The sequence below is a fragment of the Amblyraja radiata genome, unplaced genomic scaffold (genome assembly GCF_010909765.2).
Source record: "Amblyraja radiata isolate CabotCenter1 unplaced genomic scaffold, sAmbRad1.1.pri scaffold_391_ctg1, whole genome shotgun sequence".
In the NCBI taxonomy this organism is placed as follows: Eukaryota; Metazoa; Chordata; class Chondrichthyes; order Rajiformes; family Rajidae; genus Amblyraja; species Amblyraja radiata.
In genome coordinates, this window is record NW_022630518.1 from 989 (window position 1) to 28,164 (window position 27,176).

The window sequence follows — 27,176 nt, forward strand, 5'->3', positions numbered from 1 at the left end:
CCCACCCTACACCCAGCACCCACCCTACACCCAGCACCCACCCTACACCCAGCACCCACCCTACACCCAGCACCCACCCTACACCCAGCACCCACCCTACACCCTGCACCCACCCTACACCCAGCACCCACCCTACACCCAGCACCCACCCTACACCCACCCTACACCCACCCAGCACCCACCCTACACCAGCACCACCCTACACCCAGCCACACCCCACCCTGCACCCACCCCACCCTACACCCACCCTACACCCAGCACCCACCCTACACCCAGCACCCACCCTACACCCGCACCCACCTACACCCAGCACCCACCTACACCCAGCACCACCCTACACCCAGCACCCACCCTACACCCAGCACCCACCCTACACCCACCCTACACCCTGCACCTACCCTACACCCACCCTACACCCAGCACCCACCCTACACCCAGCACCCACCCTACACCCTGCACCACCCTACACCCAGCACCCACCCTACACCCAGCACCCACCCTACACCCTGGTCCCCAGCACCCACCCTACACCCAGCACCCACCCTACAGCCTGGTCCCCAGCACCCACCCTACACCCAGCACCCACCCTACACCCTGCACCCTGCACCCACCCTACACCCAGCACCCACCCTACACCCAGCACCCACCCTACACCCTGATCCCCAGCACCCACCCTACACCCAGCACCCACCCTACACCCTGGTCCCCAGCACCCAGCCAGCCAGCCCCGTGCGTGTGTGTGTGCGTGCGGGTGGGTAGATGGCGAGGGGTGCTGGGCGTGCGTTACCTTGCAGGTCGCGTGGTTCAGCATCTCCTGCCAGGTGGGGTCGAGACGGTTGGTGTCGGCCATCAGCCCCTGTTCAGCCACGTACACCATCTCCCGGGCAGCGTTGTGCATGCTCACCGCCCTCTCGTAGCGCAGAGCGGCCTTCTGCGTCTCCTGCTGGGCCTAACACACACAGGCGGGGGGGGGGGGGGGGGGGGGGGGGTTAGAGTGGCTGGGGCAATCCTACATGGGAACGGAACTGGATCTTACTGAGAGTAAGCATGCAGGTACAAGCAGGCATCGAAGAAAGCTAATGGCAAGATGTTTTACATCTTGAGAAGATGTTTTCAAGAGAGAGGTAGATTTAGCTCTTGGCGCTAGAGGAATCGAGGGATATGGGGAATATGTAGGAACGGGGTACTGATTTTAGATGATCAGCCACAATCATACCACAAGGCTCGGTGCTGGGACCCCAGTTATTTACAATATACATGAACGATATAGACGAGGGAATTAAATGTGACATCTCCAAGTTTGCAGATGACACAAAGCTGGGCGGCAGTGTGAGCTGTGAGGAGGATGCTATGAGAATGCAGGGTGACTTGGATAGGTTGGGTGAGTGGGCAGATGCAGTATAATGTGGATAAATGTGAGGTTATCCACTCTAGTGGCAAGAACAGGAAGACGTATATTAATGTTCGCTAACTAACTGACTCGGTGCTGGGACCGCAGCTATTTACAATATACATCAATGATTTGGATGAATGGATTCAAAGTAACATTAGCAAATTTGCAGATGACCCAAAGCTGGGTGGCAGTGTGATCTGTGAGGAGGATGCTATGAGAATGCAGGGTGACTTGGACAGGTTGGGGGAGTGGGCAGATGCATGGCAGATGCAGTTTAATGCGGATAAATGTGAGGTTATCCACTTTGGTAGCAGAAACAGGAAGGCAGATTACTATCTTAATGGTGTCAAGTTGGGAATAGTGGAAGTACAACGGGATCTGGGGGTCCTTACATCAGTCTATGAAAGTAAACATGCAGGTACAGCAGGCAGTGAAGAAAGCGAATGGCATGTTGGCCTTTATAACAAGAGGAATCGAATAAAGGAGTAAAGAGGTCCTTCTGCAGTTGTACAGGGCCCTAGTGAGACCACACCTGGAGTATTGTGTGCAGTTTTGGTCCCTAATTTGAGGAAGGACATTCTTGCTATTGAGGGAGTGCAGCGTAGGTTCACCAGGTTAATTCCCGGGATGGCGGGACTGTCATATGATGAAAGAATGGGTCGACTGGGCTTGTACACTCTGGAGTTTAGAAGGATGCTAGAGACATTAGTGTTAAAGCCACCAGTGAGTAGGCCCCAACCCCAGGTAGAGTTAAAGCCTCCAGTGAGTAGGGCCCAACCCCAGGTAGTTAAAGCCACCAGTGAGTAGGCCCCAACCCCAGGTAGTTAAAGCCACCAGTGAGAAGGCCCCAACCCCAGTAAAGTTAAAGCCCCCAGCGAGTAGGCCCCAACCCCAGTAAAGTTAAAGCCCCCAGTGAGTAGGCCCCAACCCCAGTAAAGTTAAAGCCTCCAGTGAGAAGGCCCCAACCCCAGGTAGAGTTAAAGCCTCTGGGGAGAAGGCCCCAACCCCAGGGAGAGCTCTAAGCGGGTACCCCATCCTCACCCCTCACCTCCTTGGCCTGTCGTCGAGCCTCGTAGTATGGCCGGGCCTTCTCGATGCAGTTGCCCAGCTGAGAGCCCTGGGCGTTCAGCTTCCTCGCCGACTCTGACAGAATCTTCCGGTACATGCTCCTGGCATCCTTTGTGTTTTAACCATCAATAATATGATCAATCATTCACAATAAAATGTACAGTACAAAATAAATCAAAGCAAAACCCACCACCATAATACAGATCAAACAAATATACTAAACTCCCAACATCAGTCTGGAGAAGGGTCTCGACCCGAAACGTCACCCATTCCTTCTCTCCAGATGCTGCCTGTCCCGCTGAGCCTGAAGAAGGGTCTCGACCCGAAACGTCACCCATTCCTTCTCTCCAGATGCTGCCTGTCCCGCTGAGCCTGAAGGGTCTCGACCCGAAACGTCGCCCATTCCTTCTCTCCACAGATGCTGCCTGACCCGCTGAGCCTGAAGAAGGGTCTCGACCCGAAACGTCGCCCATTCCTTCTCTCCACAGATGCTGCCTGTCCCGCTGAGCCTGAAGAAGGGTCTCGACCCGAAACGTCACCCATTCCTTCTCTCCACAGATGCTGCCTGACCCGCTGAGTTCAAGTTAAGTCCAGTCACATTTATTTCTATAGCACATTTAAAAAACAACTCTCGTTGGCCAAAGTGCTTTACATTTGTTATAAGAATAGTATAAACAAACAAACTACACACATATAGCCCTCGCTCAGAGGACGTCAGGAAAGGCTTGGGAGAACAGATACATTTTTAGTCTAGACTTAGAGGAGTCGATGGAGGGGGCAGTTCTGATGGGAAGGGGGATGCTGTTCCACAGTCTAGGAGCTGCAACCACAAAGGCACGGTCGCCCCTGAGCTTATGCCTAGACCGTGGGATATTCAGCAACCCCAAGTCGGCCGATGTGAGGGCCCTGGAGGTGTAGTGGGTGGGAAGACTTTTAACGTAGGTTGGGTGCAAGCCCTTTGAGGGCTTTGTAGACAAAGAGGAGGGTCTTGAAATTTATTCGGAAGCGCACAGGAAGCCAGTGGAATGAGGCCAGGATCGGGGTTACTATAGCATTTTTACGGCCATCTAAATGGTGGCCGACTAGGAAAAGGGGAGATGCAGCGAGACCTGGGTGTCATGGTACACCAGTCATTGAAAGTAGGCATGCAGGTGCAGCAGGCAGTGAAGAAAGCGAATGGTATGTTAGCTTTCATAGCAAAAGGATTTGAGTATAGGAGCAGGGAGGTTCTACTGCAGTTGTACAGGGTCTTGGTGAGACCACACCTGGAGTATTGCGTACAGTTTTGGTCTCCAAATCTGAGGAAGGACATTATTGCCATAGAGGGAGTGCAGAGAAGGTTCACCAGACTGATTCCTGGGATGTCAGGACTGTCTTATGAAGAAAGACTGGATAGACTTGGTTTATACTCTCTAGAATTTAGGAGATTGAGAGGGGATCTTATAGAAACTTACAAAATTCTTAAGGGGTTGGACAGGCTAGATGCAGGAAGATTGTTCCCGATGTTGGGGAAGTCCAGGACAAGGGGTCACAGCTTAAGGATAAGGGGGAAATCCTTTAAAACCGAGATGAGAAGAACTTTTTTCACACAGAGAGTGGTGAATCTCTGGAACTCCCTGCCACAGAGGGTAGTCGAGGCCAGTTCATTGGCTATATTTAAGAGGAAGTTAGATGTGGCCCTTGTGGCTAAGGGGATCAGAGGGTATGGAGAGAAGGCAGGTGCGGGATACTGAGTTGGATGATCAGCCATGATCATATTGAATGGCGGTTCAGGCTCGAAGGGCCGAATGGCCTACTCCTGCACCTAATTTCTATGTTTCTATTTTGTGACTACCTTCCATTTAAACCAGCATCTGCAGTTCCATCCCACACATACTAAATAAACTACTGTACAACTTATTGAGGATGTATTCCACCTCCCCCGGAAATCCCCCAGGGTGCCCATGGAGAGCGCGTAGTCTCTCTCTAACACCACCCGGGCGTGGACGCAACCCCCGGAAAAGGGGTAGGAGGCCGGCTCGGGCAGAGCACTCCACCGCCTGGAGCCGTGACTCGTGGATGGCCAACTTGGAATGGCCCAGGGGCAACCCAACCAGGACCAGTGAAGAAAGCTCATGGAATGTTGGCCTTCATAACTAGAGGATTTCAGTATAGGAGTAAAGAGGTTCTACTGCAGTTGTACAGGGCTCTGGTGAGACCACATCTGGAGTATTGTGTACAGTTTTGGTCTCCTAATTTGAGGAAGGACATCCTTGTGATTGAGGCAGTGCAGCGTAGGTTCACGAGATTGATCCCTGGGATGGCGGGACTGTCGTATGAGGAAAGATTGAAAAGACTAGGCTTGTATTCACTGGAGTTTAGAAGGATGCGGGGATAGGATCTTATAGAAAAATATAAAATTATAAAAGGACTGGACAAGTTAGATGCAGGAAAAATGTTCCCAATGTTGGGCGAGTCCAGAACCAGGGGCCACACAGTCTTAGAATAAAGGGGAGGTCATTTAAGACTGAGGTGAGAAAACATTTTTTCACCCAGAGAGTTGTGAATTTGTGGAATTCCCTGCCACAGAGGGCAGTGGAGGCCAAGTCACTGGATGGATTTAAGAGAGAGTTAGATAGAGCTCTAGGGGCTAGTGGAGTCAAGGGAGATGGGGAGAAGGCAGGCACGGGTTATTGATAGGGGACGATCAGCCAGGATCACAATGAATGGTGGTGCTGGCTCGAAGGGCCGAATGGCCTCCTCCTGCACCTATTTTCTATGTTTCTATGACATCTTCAGCCCTCTACCCTCTACCCTACGCACATGGTGTCCAAAGGTGAGGATGGTGGGTGTGTGAAGTGCAGTCAGAAGGGCAAAGGAGAAGCCCCTTTAGATATTGGACCAGGGGCTGCAGCCTCATGCACTCCATGTAGACTTGGAACACAGACTCTTCCAGCCCGCAACAGTAGCAGGCGGCTGGCGAGACTGTGAATGGGGAGAGAAACAGGTTGCACGGGACTCCTCGATGCAGTACCCCCCACCCCAGGTCCCCGATGTAGAGGGGGAGACCCCTGCGTAGAGAGACCCCCACCAAATGTCCGTGGCCTCAGTACGCGGTGCACAGCTTCGACAGCGGACAATAGGTGCAGGAGTAGGCCATTCGGCCCTTCGAGCCAGCACTGCCATTCACTGTGATCACGGCTGATCATCCACAATCAGTACCCCGTTCCTGCCTTCTCCTCATATCCCCATCTTTCAGAGCTCTATCTAACTCTCTCTTGAAAGCATCCAGAGAATTGACTTCTGAGCATCCACTGCCTTCTGAGGCAGGGAATTCCACAGATTCACAACTCTCTGGGTGAAAAAGTTTTTTGTCATCTCCGTTTTAAATGGCCGACCCCTTATTCTTAAACTGTGGCCCCTGGTTCTGGACTCCCCCAACATCGGGAACATGTTTCCTGCCTCTAGCGTGTCCAAGCCCTTAATAATCTTATATGTTTCAATAAGATTCCCTCTCATCCTTCTAAACTCCAGAGTGCACAAGCCCAGCCGCTCCATTCTATACTATGTAAGTTGTCCTTGAGATGTCTGAAAGGCGCCCATTAAATAAAATGTATTATTATTATTATTCTCTCAGCATAAGACAGTCCCGCCATCCTGGGAATTAACCTGGTTGATACCTTGTTGATAAAGTTGGCGATATTTAAATTTTGATAACTGTTTGTTTGTAAATTGCCAACATAGGCAGTCTTTGATCGTGTTTCTAGTCTGTATTTTTGTTTGTTTTGGATAAAAGCATTTTGTATTAAAAGGGGAAATTCAGAGATGGCACGGTGGCGCAGCGGTAGAGTTGCTGCCTCACAGCGCCAGAGACCCGGGTTCGATCCCGACTACGGGCGCTGTCTGCACGGAGTTTGTACCTTCTCCCTGTGACCTGCGTGGGTTTTCTCCGGGTGCTCCGGTTTCCTCCCACACTCCAAAGGCGTGCAGGTTTGTAGGCTAATTGGCTTCGGTGAAAATTGTAAACTGTGTAGGATAATGTTCGTGAGCGGGGATCGTTGATCGGCACGGACATGGAGGGCCGAACGGCCTGTTTCTGCACTGTATCTCCAAAGCTTAACGGCAGTCAAAGACCAGACTGGGCTGTCATAGTGCAGGAAGGAACTGCAGATGCTGGTTTACACCGAAGAAAGATGTAACAAAATGCTGGAGTGACTCAGAGGGAGAGGCAGCATCTCTGGAGAAAAGGGATGGGTGACGTTTCCCATTGAATTGGAAACTTCACCCATTCCTTCTCTCCAGTGATGCTGCCTGTCCCGCTGAGTTACTCCAGCATTTTGTGTCTCTCTTGAGTGTGCCGACAGTTCAATGGTACAGGGTACACGTGACATTGCAATGCAGTTGTACAGGGTCTTGGTGAGACCACACCTGGAGCATTGCGTACAGTTTTGGTCTCCTAATCTGAGGAAAGACATTCTTGCCATAGAGGATTTGAGTATAGGAGCAGGGAGGTTCTACTGCAGTTGTACAGGGTCTTGGTGAGACCACACCTGGAGTATTGCGTACAGTTTTGGTCTCCTAATCTGAGGAAAGACATTCTTGCCATAGAGGGAGTACAGAGAAGGTTCACCAGACTGATTCCTGGGATGTCAGGACTTTCATATGAAGAAAGACTGGATAGACTCGGCTTGTACTCGCTAGAATTTAGGAGATTGAGGGGGGATCTTTTAGAAACGTACAAAATTCTTAAGGGGTTGGACAGGCTAGATGCAGGAAGATTGTTCCCGATGTTGGGGAAGTCCAGGACAAGGGGTCACAGCTTAAGGATAGAGGGGAAATCCTTTAAGACCGAGATGAGAAGAACATTTTTCACACAGAGAGTGGTGAATCTCTGGAACTCTCTGCCACAGAATGTAGTTGAGGCCAGTTCATTGGCTATGTTTAAGAGGGAGTTAGATGTGGCCCTTGTGGCTAAAGGGATCAGGGAGTATGGAGAGAAGGCAGGGATGGGATACTGAGTTGGATGATCAGCCATGATCATATCGAATGGCGGTGCAGGCTCAAAGGGCTGAATGGCCTACTCCTGCACCTATTTTCTATGTATCTATGTATCTATGTACCGAGGTACAGTGAAAAGCTTTTGTTGCGTGCTATCCAGTCAGCAGAAAGACAATACATGATTATAATCGAGCCGTTCACAGTGCACAGATACAGGATAAGGGAATAACGTTTGCTGGCTGTGGGAGTGGAGGTTTAATAGTGTGGAGCGAATGTAATATGTGATGGTAGATCTGCTTCTGTGGCTAACACACAAACGGTCGGCTGGGTTGGGTGGCATCTTGGAAGCGATCATGTGGGACTCTGAAGCCGGAGAGTGTTGCAGGTTTAGTGTAGTTTAGTTTAGAGATACAGCGCAGAAACAGGCCCTTCGGCCCACCGAGTCCGTGCCGACCAGCGATCCCCGCACATTAACACTACCCTACACACACTAGGGACAGTTTACATTTACACCAAGCCAATTAACCCTACAAACCTGCACGTCTTTGGAGTGTGGGAGGAAACCGAAGATGTCGGAGAAAACCCACGCAGGTCACGGGGAGAACGTGCAAACTCCGTACAGACAGCACCCGTGGTCGGGATGGAACCCGGGTCTCTGGAGCTGCATTCGCTGTAAGGCAGCAACTCTACCGCTGCGCCACCGTGACTGCCCCTAAAGATGGGGGAGAGGAGAGGAATGAAGCTTCATGTTGGAGTGGGGGGTGGGGGGGGGGAGAGATGGGGTGTACTTACATCCAGCTGGAGCTCCAATTTATTGATCTCTGCGCTGGCCAGGTTCAGCTGCTCCAGCTCCTCCTGTAGACAGGACAGCACAGTGAGCTCAGTGTCCAGTGGGTCACACAGGACTCGCGCTTCACCACCGTTACTCCCAGAACATATAGGAACATACACTCAAACACACACACACATGCACACACACTCACAGATACACACACACACTCACAGATACACACACACACACACACACACACTGACAGACACACACACACACACACACACACACACTCACTCACAGATACACACACAAACTCAGACAAGATCACACATACAGGTACACACACATACACACAGGAACATACACACACACACACATACACACAGGAACATACACACACACACTCAAACAAGATCACACACACACACTCACAGATACACACACACACACACACACACACACACACACTCACAGATACACATACACACACTCAGACAAGATCACACACACACTCACAGATACACACACACACACACACTCACAGATACACACACACACACTCAGACAAGATCACACACACACATACACACAGGAACATACACACACACACTCAGACAAGATCACACACACACACTCACAGATACACACACACACACACTCACAGATACACACACACACACACACTCAGACAAGATCACACACACAAAGGTACACACACACTCAGACACACAGGAACATGCACACACAGGAACATGCACACATACAAACACACATACTCACACTTAAACAAGAGCACACACACACTCAAATACACACACACTCAAACACACAGGCACACATTCAGATGAGAGTACATACACATTCAAACACACATGTACACACACACACACACACAGGCAGGGACAAAGGTGCACATGCTCACAAACTGGCAAGAGCACACACACACGCGCGCGCACATACGGACATGGAAACACATGTATGCGGACACACACGCTAACACGCACACACCCCGGGTGCAGTGTGTGACAGGCTGCCTCCATTATTGACGGCACCACAGGGCGCTCCAGCACACACCGTCTAACTGGTGCCGTGACTTGTTTATATCATTGTTCACAGTGTGTGGCACAGGCCTGGGGGCACTGGCCACAGCCCCCCTCACCGGCCCACCCAGGGCAGTGTGCACCACAGGGGCTGGGGAATCACCCTCTCCCCCTCCACACTCCCTACCTCCCCCCCCCTCCCCCCTCACACACACACACATACAGACCCAGAGCAGTCCGTTCCCCAGGGAGGGGCATGAACTCCCCCACACACCCCTCCCCACTCACAGTCAGAATCACACACCCATAAAGCACACTGCAACAGGCCCTTCGGCCCAACTTGTCTTTACTTTAGACTGCAGACAAGCAGGCCCTTCGGCCCACCGAGTCCGCGCTGACCAGCGACCCCCCCCCCCCCCCCCCCCCCCTAGCACAGTCCGCATACACCACATGCATGCGGACTGAGCGGAGGTGTTCAGCGTAACGATCGCCGAGCCTGCGCTTGGTCTCGCCGATGTGGAGAAGTTGACACCTGGAACAGCGGATGCAGTAGATGAGGTTGGAGGAGGTGCAGGTGAACCTCTGCCTCACCTGGAAAGACTGTCGGGGTCCTTGGACGGAGTCGAGGGGGGGAGGTAAAGGGACAGGTGTTGCATCTCCTGGGGTTGCAGGGGAAAGTCATCGTTGATTATGTTGCTGGCCTTGCCGAGGCAGCGTGAGATAAAAACAGTACTCCTCTCACTCTCATGAATCTTCTCTCTCCAGTGATTCAGAATCCTCGTTGACTTTGTTCATTTGGTGCAGTTGTTTTTGATGTATTTTTTAATCCCCCATCTCCTCTCCCTTCCTGGTTCAGTTCAGACTGATTACTGGGATGGCAGGACTTTCATATGAAGAAAGACTGGATAGACTCGGCTTGTACTCGCTAGAATTTAGAAGATTGAGGGGGGATTGAAGGGGACATGACTTGAGAATTAAGGGACTGAAGTTTAGGGGTAACATGAGGGGGAACTTCTTTACTCAGAGAGTGGTAGCTGTGTGGAAGAGCTTCCAGTGAAGGTGGTGGAGGCAGGTTCGTTTTTATCATTTAAAAATAAATTGGATAGTTATATGGATGGGAAAGGAATGGAGGGTTATGGTCTGAGCGCAGGTATATGGGACTAGGGGAGATTATGTGTTCGGCAAGGACTAGAAGGGTCGAGATGGCCTGTTTCCGTGCTGTAATTGTTATATGGTTATATGGATCTTATAGAAACTTACAAAATTCTTAAGGGGTTGGACAGGCTAGATGCAGGAAGATTGTTCCCGATGTTGGGGAAGTCCAGAACAAGGGGCCACACAGTTTAAGGATAAGGGGGAATTCTTTTAGGACCGAGATGAAAAAAACATTTTTTTTCACACAGAGAGTGGTGAATCTATGGAATTCTCTGCCACAGAAGGTAGTTGAGGCCCCAGTTCATTGGCTATATTTAAGAGGGTGTTAGATGTGGCCCTTGTGGCTAAAGGGATCAGGGGGTATGGAGAGAAGGCAGGGATGGGATACTGAGTTGGATGATCAGCCATGATCATATTGAATGGCGGTGCAGGCTCGAAGGGCCGAATGGCCTACTCCTGCACCTATTGTCTATGTTTCTATGTTTTTGTTCATTTTTGTTGCGTGCTATCCAGTCAGCAGAAAGACTACACATGATTACAACCGAGCCGTCCACAGTGTATGGATATAGAATAGAGGGAATAACGTTTAGATATTATGGCACAGCGGAAACAGGCCCTTCGGCCCCCTGAGTTACCACCGACCAGCGATCCCTGAACATTAACACTATCCTACACACACTAGGGACAATTTTTACATTAATACCAAGCCTATTAACCTACAAACCTGTAAATCTTTGGAGTGTAGGAGGAAACTGGAAGATCCTGGAGAAAACCCACGCAGGTCACGTGGAGAACGTGCAAAGGGTGGTGGGTGTATGGCAGGGATTATCGCAACTTTTAAGAAACAGTTCGACAGTTATATGGATAGTCCATCTTAACCTATCCGATCTCCCGGTGGCTCAGCACTTCAACTCCCCCTCCCAATCCCACACTGACCTTTCTGTCCTGGGCCTCCTCCATTGTCAGAGTGAGGCCCAGCGCAAATTGGAGGAACAGCACCTCATATTTCACTTGGGTAGTTTACACCCCAGAGGTACAAACATTGACCTCTAACTTCAGATAGCCCTTGCTTTCCCTCTCTGGGCGGCGCGACTCTCGTCAGCAGCGGCCTCTTTAAAATCTTTCCCCTGCACGGGAGACCCGACCTTTTCTTTGTCGGGTCTCCGTTGTCGTTGGGGCTGCAACGTGGAGCGGCCTCCAACAGGAACGACCTGGGGTTCCAGCTGCGGAGCTGCCGACAACTCACCGTCGCGGAGCTGGCCGAGTCCGGAGTGGGTGGAGCGGTGGTGGACGCTGCTGCCACCCGACCCCCAGAGTTTTCGGAGGCTGCAACTGCGGGTTTGGCGGACGGCGGCACCGGGAGCCCGCGGGTCCCTGCTGGGAGACCGCTTTTCGGGGCTTCCGCAACGGCGACTTCTCCCGCCCGAGATGCGGGGTTGAAGATTACCTGAGCGGGGCCTTACACCATCGCCCCGCGCGGCTTGGAATGGCCGCGGGACTCTGCGAGCGCACGCCGGGGGCTCTAACACCAAGACCCGGTGCGCGACCTTGCATCACCCGGCGTGGCTTTAATGGCCGCGGGACAATCGCCATCGCCCGCCGGGGGCTTTGACTTTGACTTTGACTCTGACATCGGGGGGGAGAGTGCAGTGGAGAGAGAAGTTTTTTTTGCCTTCCATCACAGCGATGTGATGGATGTTTGTGTAAACTGTGTTGTGTCTCGGGTCTTTTTGTTTTGTAATGTATGGCTGCAGAAACGACATTTCGTTTGGACCTCAAGGGGTCCAAATGACAATAAATTGAATTGTATTGTATTGTATCTCTCCATCCCCTCCCCCTTCTCCCACTAGTCTTACTGTCTCCGACTACATTCTATCTTTGTCCCACCCCCTCCCCTGACATGTGAACCTCTGCCTCTCCTTCTTCCCCTGAAGAATGGTCTCGACCTGAAACGTCACCCATTCCTTCTCTCCAGAGATGCTGCCTGTCCCGCTGGGTCTGAAGAAGGGTCTCGACCCAAATCGTCGCCCATTCCTTCTCTCCAGAGATGCTGCCTCACCCGCTGAGTTACTCCAGCATTCTGTGTCTACCTTCGATTTAAACCAGCATCTGCCGCTCTTTCTTACACATGGATAGGACAGGTTTGGAGGGATATGGACCAAACGCGGGCAGGTGGGACAAATGTAGATGGAACACGTTGATCGGTGTGGGCAGGTTGGGCTGAAGGGCCTGAATCCTCACGGCATGACACTATGACTTGGTGACATTTGAGTTTGTAAACCAGCAGCTGCAGTTCCTTGTGTCTCCGAGCTACTGATGCAGAACGGATTAGGGCCAGCCAACACCATGTGACCAGAGTTATGGTGGGAAGGGCTGAGACTGATAAGGACTAAATGGGACTAGCCCACGATGCCAACTTGGCCGGCATGGTGAAGCTGGGCTGAAGGGCCTGTTTCCATGTAGTATTTCCCAATGACAGAAAGGTGGGGAGGAGAGTCGAGAGAGGGGCAGGGGGGAGAGAGGGAGGAGGGGGGAGAGGGGGAGAGAGGAGCAGGGAGGAGGTGGGAGTGAGGGGCAGGGAGGGGGGGAGAGGAAGTCAGGGGCAGGGAGAAGGGGAAGAGAGGGTAGGGGAGGAGGGGGTGAGGGGCAGGGAGGGGGGGGTAGAGCGGGGCAGGGAGAAGGGGGGAGAGAGGGGCAGGGGGAAGAGAGGGAGAGAGGGGCAGCGGGGAGAGAGGGAGGAGGGGGGCAGGGGGAAGAGAGGGAGGAGGGGGGCAGGGAGAAGGGGGGAGAGTGGGGTGGAGGGGAAGATGGGGGAAGGGGGAAGAGAGGGGAGAAGGGGCAGGGAGAAGAAAGGGCAGAGGGGGAGAGAGGGGGGGAGAGAGGAGGGGGGGAGAGAGGAGGGGGGAGAGAAAGACCGGGGCAGGGAGAAGGGGAAGAGAGGGTAGGGGAGGAGGGAGAGAGGTACAGGGAGGCAGGGAGGAGGGAGGAGAGAAGGGCAGGGACGAGGGAGGAGAGAGGGGCAAGGGGAAGAAAGGGAGGGGGAGAGAGGAGCAGGGAGGAGGTGGGAGTGAGGGGCAGGGAGGGGGGAGGAGAGAAGGGCAGGGAGGAGGGAGGAGAGAGGGGCAAGGGGAAGAAAGGGAGGGGGAGAGAGGAGCAGGGAGGAGGTGGGAGTGAGGGGCAGGGAGGGGGGGGAGAGAGGGGCAGGGAGAAGGGGGAGAGAGGGGCAGGGGAGGAGGGAGAGAGGTACAGGGAGGCAGGGAGGAGGGAGGAGAGAAGGGCAGGGAGGAGGTGGGAGTGAGGGGCAGGGAGGAGGGAGGAGAGAAGGGCAGGGAGGAGGTGGGAGTGAGGGGCAGGGAGGGGGGGGGAGAGAGTGGGGGCAGGGAGAAGGGGAAGAGAGGGGCAGGGGAGGAGGGAGAGAGGTACAGGGAGGCAGGGAGGAGGGGCAGGGAAAGAAGCATTGCAACATCGCTTGCTGCACTAAATGTTTCACCATTAATTTAATGGTTGATGTGACAGAGGAGTTGAGTAACATCTGTGATTTTTGACAAGGTTAACTGAAAGCTGAGCAAGGGATAAACAGACTGAGTCAAGGGGTTGATGCTGAGCAGAGTGAAGCGGGTTTTTTTTTAACTGTGAACCACTCTCCAATTTTGAAGAGTTGTCCTTCAGTTTGTCAAATCACCCTTCAAATGACCAAACGTCACCCATTCCTTCTCTCCAGAGATGCTGCCTGTCCCGCTGAGCCTGAAGAAGGGTCTCCACCCGAAACGTCACCCATTCCTTCTCTCCAGAGATGCTGCCTTACCCGCCGAGTTACTCCAGCATTTTTTGTCTGTCTGCGGTTTAAACCAGCATCTGCAGTTCCTTCTGACCCCTCAGCTTAGTTCAATTCATTGCCACGTGTACCGAGGTACAGTGAAAAGTTTTTAAGAAGGAACTGCAGATGCTGGAAAATCGAAAGGTACACAAAAAAGCTGGAGAAACTCAGCGGGTGCAGCATCTCCCCCCCCCCCTCCCTGCCCCTCACTCCCACCTCCTCCCTGCTCTTCTCTCCCCCTCTCCCCCCTGCCCCCTCCTCCCTCTCTCCCCCCTGCCCCTCTCTCGACTCTCCTCCCCACCTTTCTGTCATTGGGAAATACTACATGGAAACAGGCCCTTCAGCCCAGCTTCACCATGCCGGCCAAGTTGGCATCGTGGGCTAGTCCCATTTAGTCCTTATCAGTCTCAGCCCTTCCCACCATATATCTGGTCACTATGGAGCGAAGGAAATAGGCAACGTTTCATAGAAACATAGAAAATAGGTGCAGGAGTAGGCCATTCGGCCCTTCGAGCCTGCACCGCCATTCAATATGATCATGGCTGATCATCCAACTCAGTATCCTGTACCTGCCTTCTCTCCATACCCCCTGATCCCTTTAGCCACAAGGGCCACATCTAACTCCCTCTTAAATATAGCCAATGAACTGTGGCCTCAACTACCTTCTGTGGCAGAGAATTCCACAGATTCACCACTCTCTGTGTGAAAAATGTTTTCCTCATCTCGGTCCTAAAAGATTTCCCCCTTATCCTTAAACTGTGTGACCCCTTGTTCTGGACTTCCCCAACATCGGGAACAATCTTCCTGCATCTAGCCTGTCCAACCCCTTAAGAATTTTGTACGTTTCTATAAGATCCCCCCTCAATCTTCTAAATTCTAGCGAGTACAAGCCGAGTCTATCCAGTCTTTCTTCATATGAAAGTCCTGACATCCCAGGAATCAGTCTGGTGAACCTTCTCTGTACTCCCTCTATGGCAAGAATGTCTTTCCTCAGATTAGGAGACCAAAACTGTACGCAATGCTCCAGGTGTGGTCTCACCAAGACCCTGTGCAACTGCAGTAGAACCTCCCTGCTCCTATACTCAAATCCTTTTGCTATGAATGCTAACATACCATTCGCCTTCTTCACTGCCTGCTGCACCTGCATGCCCACTTTCAATGACTGGTGTACCATGACACCCAGGTCTCGTTGCATCTCCCCCTTTCCTAATGATTACAATTGAGCCATGGTGTAGCAAGGAGCTGCAGAAGTTGGTTTCAAAGCTGGAGTGACTCAGCGGGTCAGCCAACATCTCTGGAGAAAAGGAACAGGTGAAGGATCGGGTCGAGACCCTTCTTCAGACAGAGAGCAGGATGCAGGGGATAACGTTTGGCGCAAGATAAAGTCGTCCAAGGGTCTCCAATGTGGTAAGTGCGAGGCCAGGACCGCTCTCTTGTTGGTGATAGAATGGTTCAGTTGCCTGATAACAGCCGGGAAGAAACTGTAAAGGGCCTCTCTACACTTGGGTGTCACGCAGATGGCGCGCTAAGATTTTGTACATCCCAATATCCTGGGGCGGCGTGCGTGACCGAGCGTCACTGCCGACGTCACCACGCACGCGTCATGCGCACCATGCGTAAATGATGTTGCGTAAATGACGCCCAACTGGGACTGGCCCTTAAGATCGCAAGAATGCTGGAGTAACTGAGTTGATGTGACAGGAGTTTAGAAACATCTCCGATCTTTGACAAGGCAGCATCTCTGGAGAGAAGGAATGGGTGACGTTTCGGGTCGAGACCATTCTTCAGACTGAGAGTCAGGGGAGAGGGAGACGAGAGACAGATTAGGAGACAGGATGCATATTACATCATAGTTACATAGCCTACTCAACCTCTCCCGATAGCTCACACCCTCTAGTCCTGGCAACATCCTCATAAATCTTCTTTCATAGCAAAAGGATTTGAGTATAGGAGCAGGGAGGTTCTACTGCAGTTGTACAGGGTCTTGGTGAGACCACACCTGGAGTATTGCGTACAGTTTTGGTCTCCAAATCTGAGGAAAGACATTCTTGCCATAGAGGGAGTACAGAGAAGGTTCACCAGACTGATTCCTGGGATGTCAGGACTTTCATATGAAGAAAGACTGGATATACTCGGCTTGTACTCGCTAGAATTTAGAAGATTGAGGGGGGATCTTATAGAAACGTACAAAATTCTTAAGGGGTTGGACAGGCTAGATGCAGGAAGATTGTTCCCGATGTTGGGGAAGTCCAGAACAAGGGGTCACAGTTTAAGGATAAGAGGGAAATATTTTAGGACCGAGATGAGCAAATCATTTTTTACACAGAGAGTGGTGAATCTGTGGAATTCTCTGCCACAGAAGGTAGTTGAGGCCACAGTTCATTGGCTATATTTAAGAGGGAGTTAGATGTGGCCCTTGTGGCTAAAGGGATCAGGGGGTATGGAGAGAAGGCAGGGATGGGATACTGAGTTGGATGAACAGCCATGATCATATTGAATGGCGGTGCAGGCTCGAAGGGCCGAATGGCCTACTCCTGCACCTATTTTCTATGTTTCTATGTACCTCTTGCCCAGGGGAGAGGGGAGATGAGGGAGTGGCCGGGGGTGAGACTGGTCCTTGATTAGGCTGCCGGCCTTGCCGAGGCAGCATGGGGTGTAGATGGGTGAGGGGAGAAGAGGGAGTGGCCGGGGGTGAGACTGGTCCTTGATTAGGCTGCCGGCCTTGCCGAGGCAGCATGGGGTGTAGACGGAATCGATGAGTTAAACTTTGGAAAGAACAACAGTGGAAATCTATGATTTGAGCGAAGGTGGGAACTGAGCTAAAAGCTCTGCTCTGCCCAGCAGGCAAAGAATCTGCGATTTCTGCAAACCACAAAAGGGTGATCCACACTTTTATGTTCTGCTGACAGATGTTAATTTGTACTTCATTGTTTCTGCTATATTGCCAGGTATTTAAATAATGCATCAATGGATAATGTATAATTCATCTCCCCTGAAATCTGTTGTCCCCTTTAGGATAATTATCATGTTTCATTTATATAATGCAGAGGAGAGCATCAAAGTCCTTCACGCTGCAGAGTCCATCAACCAAATCAGGCATCATGCCGCACAAGGTGATGGTCGGAAGTGCAGACAAACTTACTTCAAGAGGCTTATTCATTCTAGTTTTAGAGATACAGCGCGGAAACAGGCCCTTCAGCCCACACCGACCAGCGATCCCTGCACATTGACACTGCCCTACACACACCAGGGACAATTTACAGTGTTACAGTGGGTGGCACAGCGGTAGATTTGCTGCCTTATAGTGGCGGACACCACGGTTCGATCCCGACATCGGGCGCTGTCTGTACGGAGTTTGCACGTTCTCCCCGTGGGTTTTCTCCGTGGTCTCCGATTTCCTCCCACACTCCAAAGACGTACAGGGTTGTAGATTTATTATTGCCATGTAGTACCCACATGGCAATAATAATTTGGAGAATCCTATCTGAACTGCTGGAGGATGCCTTAACCTGTGTGACCTCTCTTTGTGTAACTTGCTTAGGATATCAAGTTCTGAGGGGATTTAATCTATACAACCACTGATCTGACACAGAAGGTATACTACCAACTGATCCATTGACTTGCCGAGGCAGCATTACCCAACCAGATGCAACTAAAGTTAAAGTAGCACTATATTCCCAATAACCCTTTCTGGCTTAAGCCCTCCCTTCACCACCTCCAGTTTAAATTCCATTTGGAATATTTTGGAGGACCAAGAAACCAAGAACCAAGCTTGGTACATGTAAAAATTGTCCCTAGTGGGTGTAGGATTGTGTTAGTGTGCGGGGATCGCTGGTCGGCGCGGGCCTTGTGGGCTGAAGGGCCTGTTTCCGCGCTGTATCTCTAAACTAAACTAAACCAATTAGCCTACAACCCAGTACGTCTTTGCAGTGTGGGAGGAAACCGAATCACACAGGGGAAACCCACGCAGGTCACGGGGAGAACGTACAAACTCCGTACAGACAGCACCCGTAGTCAGGATGGAACCCGGGTCTCTGGCGCCGTGAGGCAGCAACTCTACCGCTGCGCCACCGTGACGCCCTGTGGTGGAGGATTAGTCACAAGAACGGCAGAGCTGGCTGTTAGAGCCACACGAGTGCCGGAAGGGTCGCTCCTATTCCTTAAACCAAGGTGCAGTTGGCCTCTGAGCAAGATGGACCCATGCTACTATTTGGAAAAACACCAGGCAGACCCCATCAACAGAAGATAGACACAAAATGCTGGAACAACTCAGCGGGACAGGCAGCATCTCTGGAGAGAAGGAACGGGTGACGTTTCGGGTCGCGACCCCAAACATCACCCATTCCTTCTCTCCACAGATGCTGCCTGTCCCGCTGAGTTACTCCAGCATTTTGTGTCTGTCTGCCTTCGATTTATCCAGCATCTACAGTTGTTTCCTACACCTGTTCAAAAACTGGACTGGTTTGAAAGGCCTAAATGTATTCGATAGATTCACCACCCCCTGGGTAAAGAAATTCCTCCTCACCTCCATTCGAAAGGTACGTCCTTTTATTCTGAGGCTGTGCCCTCTGGTCCTAGACTCTCCCACTAGTGGGTACATCCTCTCCACATCCACCCTTTCCAGGGCTTTCATTACTCGGTGGGTTTGAACACACCACATGATCAATGCTCAGGGGAATAGTTTAGTTTAGTTTAGAGATACAGCGAACAACAAGGCCCACCGATTCCGCACCAACCAGCGATCCCCACACATTAACACTTGGGATCATTTTACATTCACTCCAAGGAGGATTCTCCTGAACTTGTACAGGTGCACAGTAGAGAGCATGCTGACCGGTTGCATCGTGGCTTGGTTCGGCAACTTGAGCATCCAGGAGCGGAGGAGACTACAAAAAGTTGTGACCATCACCGGCTCTGACCTCCCCACCATTGAAGGGATTTATCACAGTCGCTGCCTCAAAATGGCAGCCAGTATCATCAAAGACCCACACCATCCTGGCCACACACTCATCTCCCTGCTACCATCGGGAAGAAGGTACAGGAGCCTGAAATCTGTAACGTCCAGGTTCAGGGACAGCTTCTTCCCTACAGCCATCAGGCTATTAAACACGACAACAAATAAGCTCTGAACTACAAGAGTCTATTATTATGATTGCACTATATTTGCTATTTATTGAGTATGTGTGAATGGGTATATATAACAAACCATATAACAATTACAGCACGGAAACAGGCCATCTCGGCCCTTCTAGTCCGTGCCGAACACTTATTCTCCCCTAGTCCCATCTACCTGCACTCAGACCATAACCCTCCATTCCTTTCCCATCCATATACCTATCCAATTTATTTTTAAATGATAAAATCGAACCTGCCTCCACCACTTCCACTGGAAGCTCATTCCACACAGCCACCACTCTCTGAGTAAAGAAGTTCCCCCTCATGTTACCCCTAAACTTCTGTCCCTTCATTCTCAAGTCATGTCCTCTTGTTTGAATCTTCCCTACTCAGTGGGAAAAGCTTATCCACGTCAACTCTGTCTATCCCTCTCATCATTTTAAAGACCTCTATCAAGTCCGCCCTTAACCTTCTGCGCTCCAAAGAATAAAGCCCTAACTTGTTCAACCTTTCTCTGTAACTTAGTTGCTGAAACCCAGGCAACATTCTAGTAAATCTCCTCTGTACTCTCTCTATTTTGTTGACATCCTTCCTATAATTAGGCGACCAAAATTGTACACCATACTCCAGAATTGGCCTCACCAATGCCTTGTACAATTTTAACATTACATCCCAACTTCTATACTCAATGCTCTGATATGTACACACAGAACTTTTTTCTTCACCAGTTATGTATTATGTTGACATATTCTGTTGTGCTGCAGCAGGTAAGAATTTCATTGTCCTATCTGGGACATATGACAATAAAACTCTCTTGACTTGACTCTTTTAACCTACAAACCTGCACGTCTTTGGAGTGTGGGATGAAACCAAAGGTTTCGGAGAAAACCACGCAGGCCACGGGGCGAACGTGCAAACTCGGTACAGACATGCGCCCGTAGTCAAGATCGTTCCCGGGTCTCTGGCGCAGTGAGGCAGCAGCTCTAACCCTCCCCCACCGTGCCGCCCGCAGTAGATGCACCTTCCCTGGGATCGCAACCTGCCCAGAGATGAAGGGCGAGGGAATTGCGGCTTTTTTAGCCCCAGGGAATCGCAGCCGGAGTTCCCGTCCACAGCTGTTCAAAAATAAAAACACAATCCTTCCGCTGCCACAAGGTCAGAACATTCACTAATGACTGCTCGGTATTTATAACTCCTCAGGATAATGGATCTGCCTCCTTAACCTTCACCAGAAGGACGGTAATGTTCGAGGTGGGAGATCAGTGGAAGAGTTTGGAAGAATGAGGTGGGGGAACGACCTCATTGAAACGTACAGAATAGTGAAAGGCTTGGATGGAGTGGATGTGGAGTGGATGTTTCCACCAGTGCGGGAGTCTAGGACTAGAGGTCACAGCCTCAGAATTAAAGGATGTTCTTTTGGGAAGGAGGTGAGGAGAAATATCTTTAGTCAGAGGGCGGTGAATCTGGGGAATTTAGTTTAACTTACAGTTCAGTTTAGAGATACAGTGTGTAAACATGCCCTTTCGGCCCACCGGATCCGCGCCGACCAGCGATCCCCGCACATTAACACCATCCTACACCCACTAGGGACAATTTTTACATTTACACCAAGCCAATTGACCTACAAACCTGCACCTCTTTGGAGTGTGGGAGGAAATCGAAGGTCTCGGAGAGAACCCACGCAGGTCACAGGGAGAACGTGCAAACTCCGTACAGACAGCACCCGTAGTCGGGATCGAACCCGGGTCTCCGGCGCTGTGAGGCAGCAACTCTACCGCTGCACCACCGTGACGTTAAACGTTGGGGACTACCTCCTCCGGCAGCTTGTTCCGTACACCCACCACCCTTTCTGTGAGAAAGTTACCCCTCGGATTCCTATTAAATCTATTTCCCCTTCACCGTAAACCCATGCCCTCTGGCCCTTGATTCCCCTACTCTGGGCAAGCGACTCTGTGCATCCACTTGATGTATTCTCAAGATTTCTCCTGTACTCCGAGGAGTCCCAGCCTACTCGACCTCTCCCAATAGCTCACACACCTCTGGCCCTGGCAACACCCTGGTAAATCTTCTCTGTGCCCTTTCCAGCTTTGACATCCTCGTCAATCCTCTCTGTGCCCTTTCCAGCGTTGGTGAATCTGTGGAATTCTTTGCCACAGAAGGCCGTGGAGGCCAAGTCAGTGGATAATTTTCGAGGCTGAGGTAGATAGGTTCTTGGTTAGTGCGGGTGTCGGAGGTTACGGGGAGAAGGCAGGAGATTCAAGTTCAAGTGAATTTATTGTCATGTGTCCCTGATAGGACAATGAAATTCTTGCTTTGCTTCAGCACACAGAACATAATAGGCATTTACTACAAAACACATGAATAAATAAACTGATTAAGTGCAAATAACAGATAATGGGTTATTAATGTTCAGAGTTTTGTCCGAGCCAGGTTTAATAGCCTGATGGCTGTGGGGAAGTAGCTATTCCTGAACCTGGCCGTTGCAGTCTTCAGGCTCCTGTACCTTCTACCTGAAGGTAGCAGGGAGATGAGTGTGTGGCCAGGATGGTGTAGGTCTTTGATGATACTGCCAGCCTTTTTGAGGCAGCGACTGCGATAAATCCCCTCGATGGAAGGAAGGTCAGAGCCGATGATGGACTGGGCAGTGTTTACTACTTTTTGTAGTCTCTTCCTCTCCAGGGGTTAGGAGGGAGAGATAGATCGGCCATGATCGAATGGCGGAGTAGACCGGATGGGCCGGATGGCCTCATTCTACTCCTATCACTTGTGACAACATCTTTCCTGTAACATGGTGAACGAGTTCTCTCATGATTCAGACGACACAGTAACACATCACCATTCTTAGGTCGCACTGGGCCACAACTCATCAGCACTTGCTCCCATCCCATCCACCTACCCTCTCTGTGCAGTTTACAATACATTCTCCATTCCTGATTATTTTTCTCTTGAACTACCATTTTAATTTGTGTGTGACGTGATTGAACTGTTTGATTTGGCTGGATAGCATGTAGACAAAGCTTTTCACTGGATCTTGTTACACGCTAGGAACAATGAACCAATATAATCACACAACAAACAGCTAACAATGGCCTGTTTCCTTTCTCATCATTACTTTTTGTGCACATCTTTCATTCATTGTTCAATCTATGGGGGAGTCCAGAACCAGGAACCAGTGTAGGTTTACCAGGTTAATTCCCGGGATGGCGGGACTGTCATATGCTGAGAGAATGGAGCGGCTGGGCTTGTACACTCTGGAGTTTAGAAGGATGAGAGGGTATCTTATTGAAACAAGTAAGATTATTAAGGGTTTGGACACGCTAGAGGCAGGAAACATGTTCCCGATGTTGGGGGAGTCCAGAACCAGGGGCCACACACAGTTTAAGAATAAGGGGTAAGCCATTTAGAACGGAGACGAGGAAACACTTTTTCTCACAGAGAGTTGTGAGTCTGTGGAATTCTCTGCCTCAGGAGGCCGGTTCTCTGGATACTTTCAAGAGAGAGTTAGATAGGGCTCTTAAAGGATAGGCTCTCCCTCTCCCCCTCTCCCCACCTCTCTCCCTCTCTCTCTCCCCCCCTCTCTCTCTCTCCATCTCCCTCTCCTCTCTCTCTTTGTCTATCTCTCTTTTTCCTCTCTCTCTCCCCCCTCTCTTTCTCTCTCTCTCTCCCCCCCTCTCTCTCTCGCTCCCTCCTTCCCTCTCTCTCCCTCTCTCTCTCTCCTTTCCAACTTACGATTCCCAGGAGAGAAATTGATCTGCCAACATTCCCGGTGTTGGGGGAGTCCAGAACCAGGGGCCACACACAGTTTAAGAATAAGGGGTAAGCCATTTAGAACGGAGACGAGGAAACACTTTTTCTCACAGAGAGTTGTGAGTCTGTGGAATTCTCTGCCTCAGAGGGAGGTGGAGGCCGGTTCTCTGGATGCTTTCAAGAGAGAGCTAGATAGGGCTCTTAAAGATAGTGGAGTCAGGGGATATGGGGAGAAGGCAGGAACGGGGTACTGATTGGGGATGATCAGTCACAATCACATTGAATGGCGGTGCTGGCTCGATGGGCCGAATGGCCTACTCCTGCACCTATTGTCTATTTCTCTACATCATCGTCTATATCTCTCGTTTCCTGTTCCCGTGACTTTCAGTCTGAAGAAGGGTCTTGACCCAAAACGTCACCTGTTCGTTCTCTCCAGAGATGCTGCCTGTCCTGCTGAGTCTCTCCAGAGATGCTGCCTGTCCTGCTGAGTCACTCCAGCTTCTTGTGTCTGTCTTCGGTTGATCCCAGCATATGTAGTTCCTTCCCACACAAACCAATATTAATTTTATGTACAAGCGATTCCTATATTGCAGCCATTCCGGGAACAGAAATTGATCCTTCACCAGAATTCATAAATTGCTGCCCAACAAATGAATTAAGAGAAATAATAAAATTTGCTCTTACAGACGTTAAGGTGGGGACAAGTAAAGAGGCATAACGGTAGAGTTGCTGCCTCACGGCGCCAGAGACCCAAGTTCGATCCCGACTACGGGTGCTGTCAATAGACAATAGACAATAGGTGCAGGAGTAGAGGCCATTCAGCCCTTCGAGCCAGCACCACCATTCACTGTGATCATGGCTGATCATCCCCAATCAGTACCCCGTTCCTGCCTTCTCCCCATATCCCCTGACTCCGCTATTTTTAAGAGCCCTATCTAGCTCTCTCTTGAAAGTATCCAGAGAACCTGCCTCCACCGCCCTCTGAGGCAGAGAATTCCACAGACTCACCACTCTCTGTGAGAAAAAGTCTTTCCTCGTCTCCGTTCTAAATGGCTTACTCCTGATTCTTAAACTGTGGCCCCTGGTTCAGGTCTCCCCCAACATCGGGAACATGTTTCCTGCCTCTAGTGTGTCCAAGCCCTTAACAATCTTAAATGTTTCAATGAGATACCCTCTCATCCTTCTGAACTCCAGAGTGTACAAGCCCATCCTCTCCATTCTCTCAGCCTGTGACAGTCCCGCCATCCCGGGAATTAACCTTGTAAACCTATGCTGCACTCCCTCAATAGCAAGAATGTCCTTCCTCAAATTTGGGGACCAAAACTGCACACAATACTCCAGGTGTGGTCTCACTAGGGCTCTGTACAACTGCAGAAGGACCTCTTTGCTCCTATGTTCGATTCCTCGGCACAGGGTTTGTACGTTCTCCCCGTGACCTGCGTGGGTTTTCTCCGGGTGCTCCGGATTCCTCCCACACTCCAAAGACGTACAGGTTTGTAGGTTAAGTGGCCTCTGTTGAGTCAAACCCCACAGTGACGGGGCTCCAGGGGTAAGTGGACTGACTGACACTTTTACACGCACCCCCTTCACGCACACGCCCCTCACACACATCAATGTACACACACCCACAGGCATCCTTCACACACATATATGTACACACATTCTTCATATAAGCACACCCTACACATGTCCATACACTTCACACACATATATACCCTTCACAGGTACACACACACATACATAAATATATAGAAGATACACACAAAAAGCTGGAGTAGCTCAGTGGGCCAGGCAGCATCTCTGGAGAGAAGGAATAGGTGACCTTTCAAAACATCACCTACTTCTCCCCTGAGATGCTGTCTGACCCACTGAGTTACCTCAGCTTTTTGTGTTTATTTTCGGTTGAAACCAGCTTCTGCAATTCGTTCCTTCCTCTCTCTCTCTCTCTCCCTCTCTCTACACATCACAAACTTCACACACATATGTACACACCCTTTACACATTAATGTACACACAACCTTCATACATACAGATGCACATATATATATATACATAGAAAGGGAATGGGGAGCCACCCCCAGCCCCACACTTGTCTCTCTCTCCCAGTGTTGTCTCTCCCAGTTGTCTCTCTCTCCCAGTGTTGTCTCTCTCTCCCAGTGTTGTCTCTCCCCCCCAGTGTTGTCTCTCTCTCCCAGTGTTGTCTCTCTCTCCCAGTGTTGTCTCTCTCTCCCAGTGTTGTCTCTCTCTCCCAGTGTTGTCTCTCTCTCCCAGTGGTCTCTCTCTCCCAGTGTTGTCTCTCTCTCCCAGTGTTGTCTCTCTCTCCCAGTGTTGTCTCTCTCTCCCAGTGTTGTCTCTCTCTCCCAGTGTTGTCTCTCTCTCCAAGTGTTGTCTCTCTCTCCAAGTGTTGTCTCTCTCTCCCAGTGTTGTCTCTCTCCCAGTGTTGCCTCTCTCCCAGTGTTGCCTCTCTCCCAGTGTTCTCTCTCCCAGTGTTGTCTCTCCCAGTGTTGTCACTCTCTCGCAGTGTTGTCTCTCCCAGTGTTCTCTCTCTCCCAGTGTTCTCTCTCTCCCAGTGTTGTCTCTCTCCCAGTGTTGTCTCTCTCTCCCAGTGTTGTCTCTCCCAGTGTTGTCTCTCTCTCCCAGTGTTGTCTCTCTCTCCCAGTGTTGTCTCTCTCTCCCAGTGTTGTCTCTCCCAGTGTTGTCTCTCCCAGTGTTGTGTCTCTCTCCCAGTGTTGTCTCTCTCTCCCAGTGTTGTCTCTCTCTCCCAGTGTTGTCTCTCTCTCCCAGTGTTGTCTCTCTCTCCCAGTGTTCTCTCTCCCAGTGTTGTCTCTCCCAGTGTTGTCTCTCTCTCCCAGTGTTGTCTCTCTTCCAGTGTTGTCTCTCTCTCCCAGTGTTGTCTCTCTCTCCCAGTGTTGTCTCTCTCTCCCAGTGTTGTCTCTCTCTCCCAGTGTTGTCTCTCCCTCCCAGTGTTGTCTCTCTCTCCCAGTGTTGTCTCTCTCTCCCAGTGTTGTCTCTCCCAGCCTCTCACCTGGATGCGGGGGTCCAGCTCCTCCTCGTCCTCCCGGTCTTCTTTGCCGCTGTCGCTGCCGTCGCTCTGGGACTCAGGCCTCACTACCCCCTGGGCCTCAGGCTTTACTGCCCCCTGGGCCTCAGGCTTTACTGCCCCCTGGGCCTCAGGCCTCACTACTGCCCCCTGGGCCTCAGGCCTCACTATTGCCCCCTGGGCCTCAGGCTTTACTACCCCCTGGGCCTCAGGCTTTACTACCCCCTGGGCCTCAGGTTTTACTACTACCCCATGGGCCTCAGGCCTCACTACCCCCTGGGCCTCAGGCCTCACTACCCCCTGGGCCTCAGGCTTTACTACCCCCTGGGCCTCAGGCTTTACTACTACCCCCTGGGCCTCAGGCTTTACTGCCCCCTGGGCCTCAGGCTTTACTACTACCCCCTGGGCCTCAGGCTTCACGACTCCCCGGGCCTCAGGCGGCAAAGCCTGGGCTTCAGGCCGCAAAGCCTGGGCCTCAGGCCTCACTACCCCCTGGGCCTCAGGCCTCACTACCCCCTGGGCCTCAGGCTTTACTACTACCCCCTGGGCCTCAGGCTTTACTACTACCCCCTGGGCCTCAGGCTTTACTACTACCCCCTGGGCCTCAGGTCTCACTACTACCCCCTGGGCCTCAGGCCTCACTACTACCCCCTGGGCCTCAGGTCTCACTACTACCCCCTGGGCCTCAGGCCTCACTACTACCCCCTGGGCCTCAGGTCTCACTACTACCCCCTGGGCCTCAGGTCTCACTACTACCCCCTGGGCCTCAGGCCTCACTACTACCCCCTGGGCCTCAGGCTTCACGACTCCCCGGGCCTCAGGCCGCAAAGCCTGGGCCTCGGGCTCCCCGCTGCCGCTGTCCCGGGCCTCCAGCGCCCCGGCCTCAGGCTTCACTACTACCCCCTGGGCCTCAGGCTTCACTACTACCCGGGCCTCGGGCTCCCCGCCGCCGCCGCCGCCCGGCTCCGTCATCCCGCCATCTGACAGGAGGAGCCGGGGCCTCGCTCTCTCTCCTTCTCTCTCTCCTTCTCCTTCCCTCCCTCCCTCCT

At 51.5% G+C, this 27,176-nt stretch overlaps 1 protein-coding gene across 1 annotated transcript; it reads right to left on the reverse strand.

Annotated features, from left to right (window-relative positions):
- Positions 1-745: 745 nt before the first annotated feature.
- Positions 746-27,176, reverse strand: LOC116969895 (retinitis pigmentosa 1-like 1 protein; the record flags this gene model as incomplete). The annotated part of the gene is made up of 5 exons (XM_033016648.1): positions 26,602-27,176; positions 26,113-26,559; positions 8,231-8,293; positions 2,442-2,570; positions 746-949 (listed from the first exon to the last, which is right to left on the reverse strand). Coding segments are annotated over exons 1-5 (1,341 nt in total), but the record flags the coding sequence as incomplete, so codon positions are not given.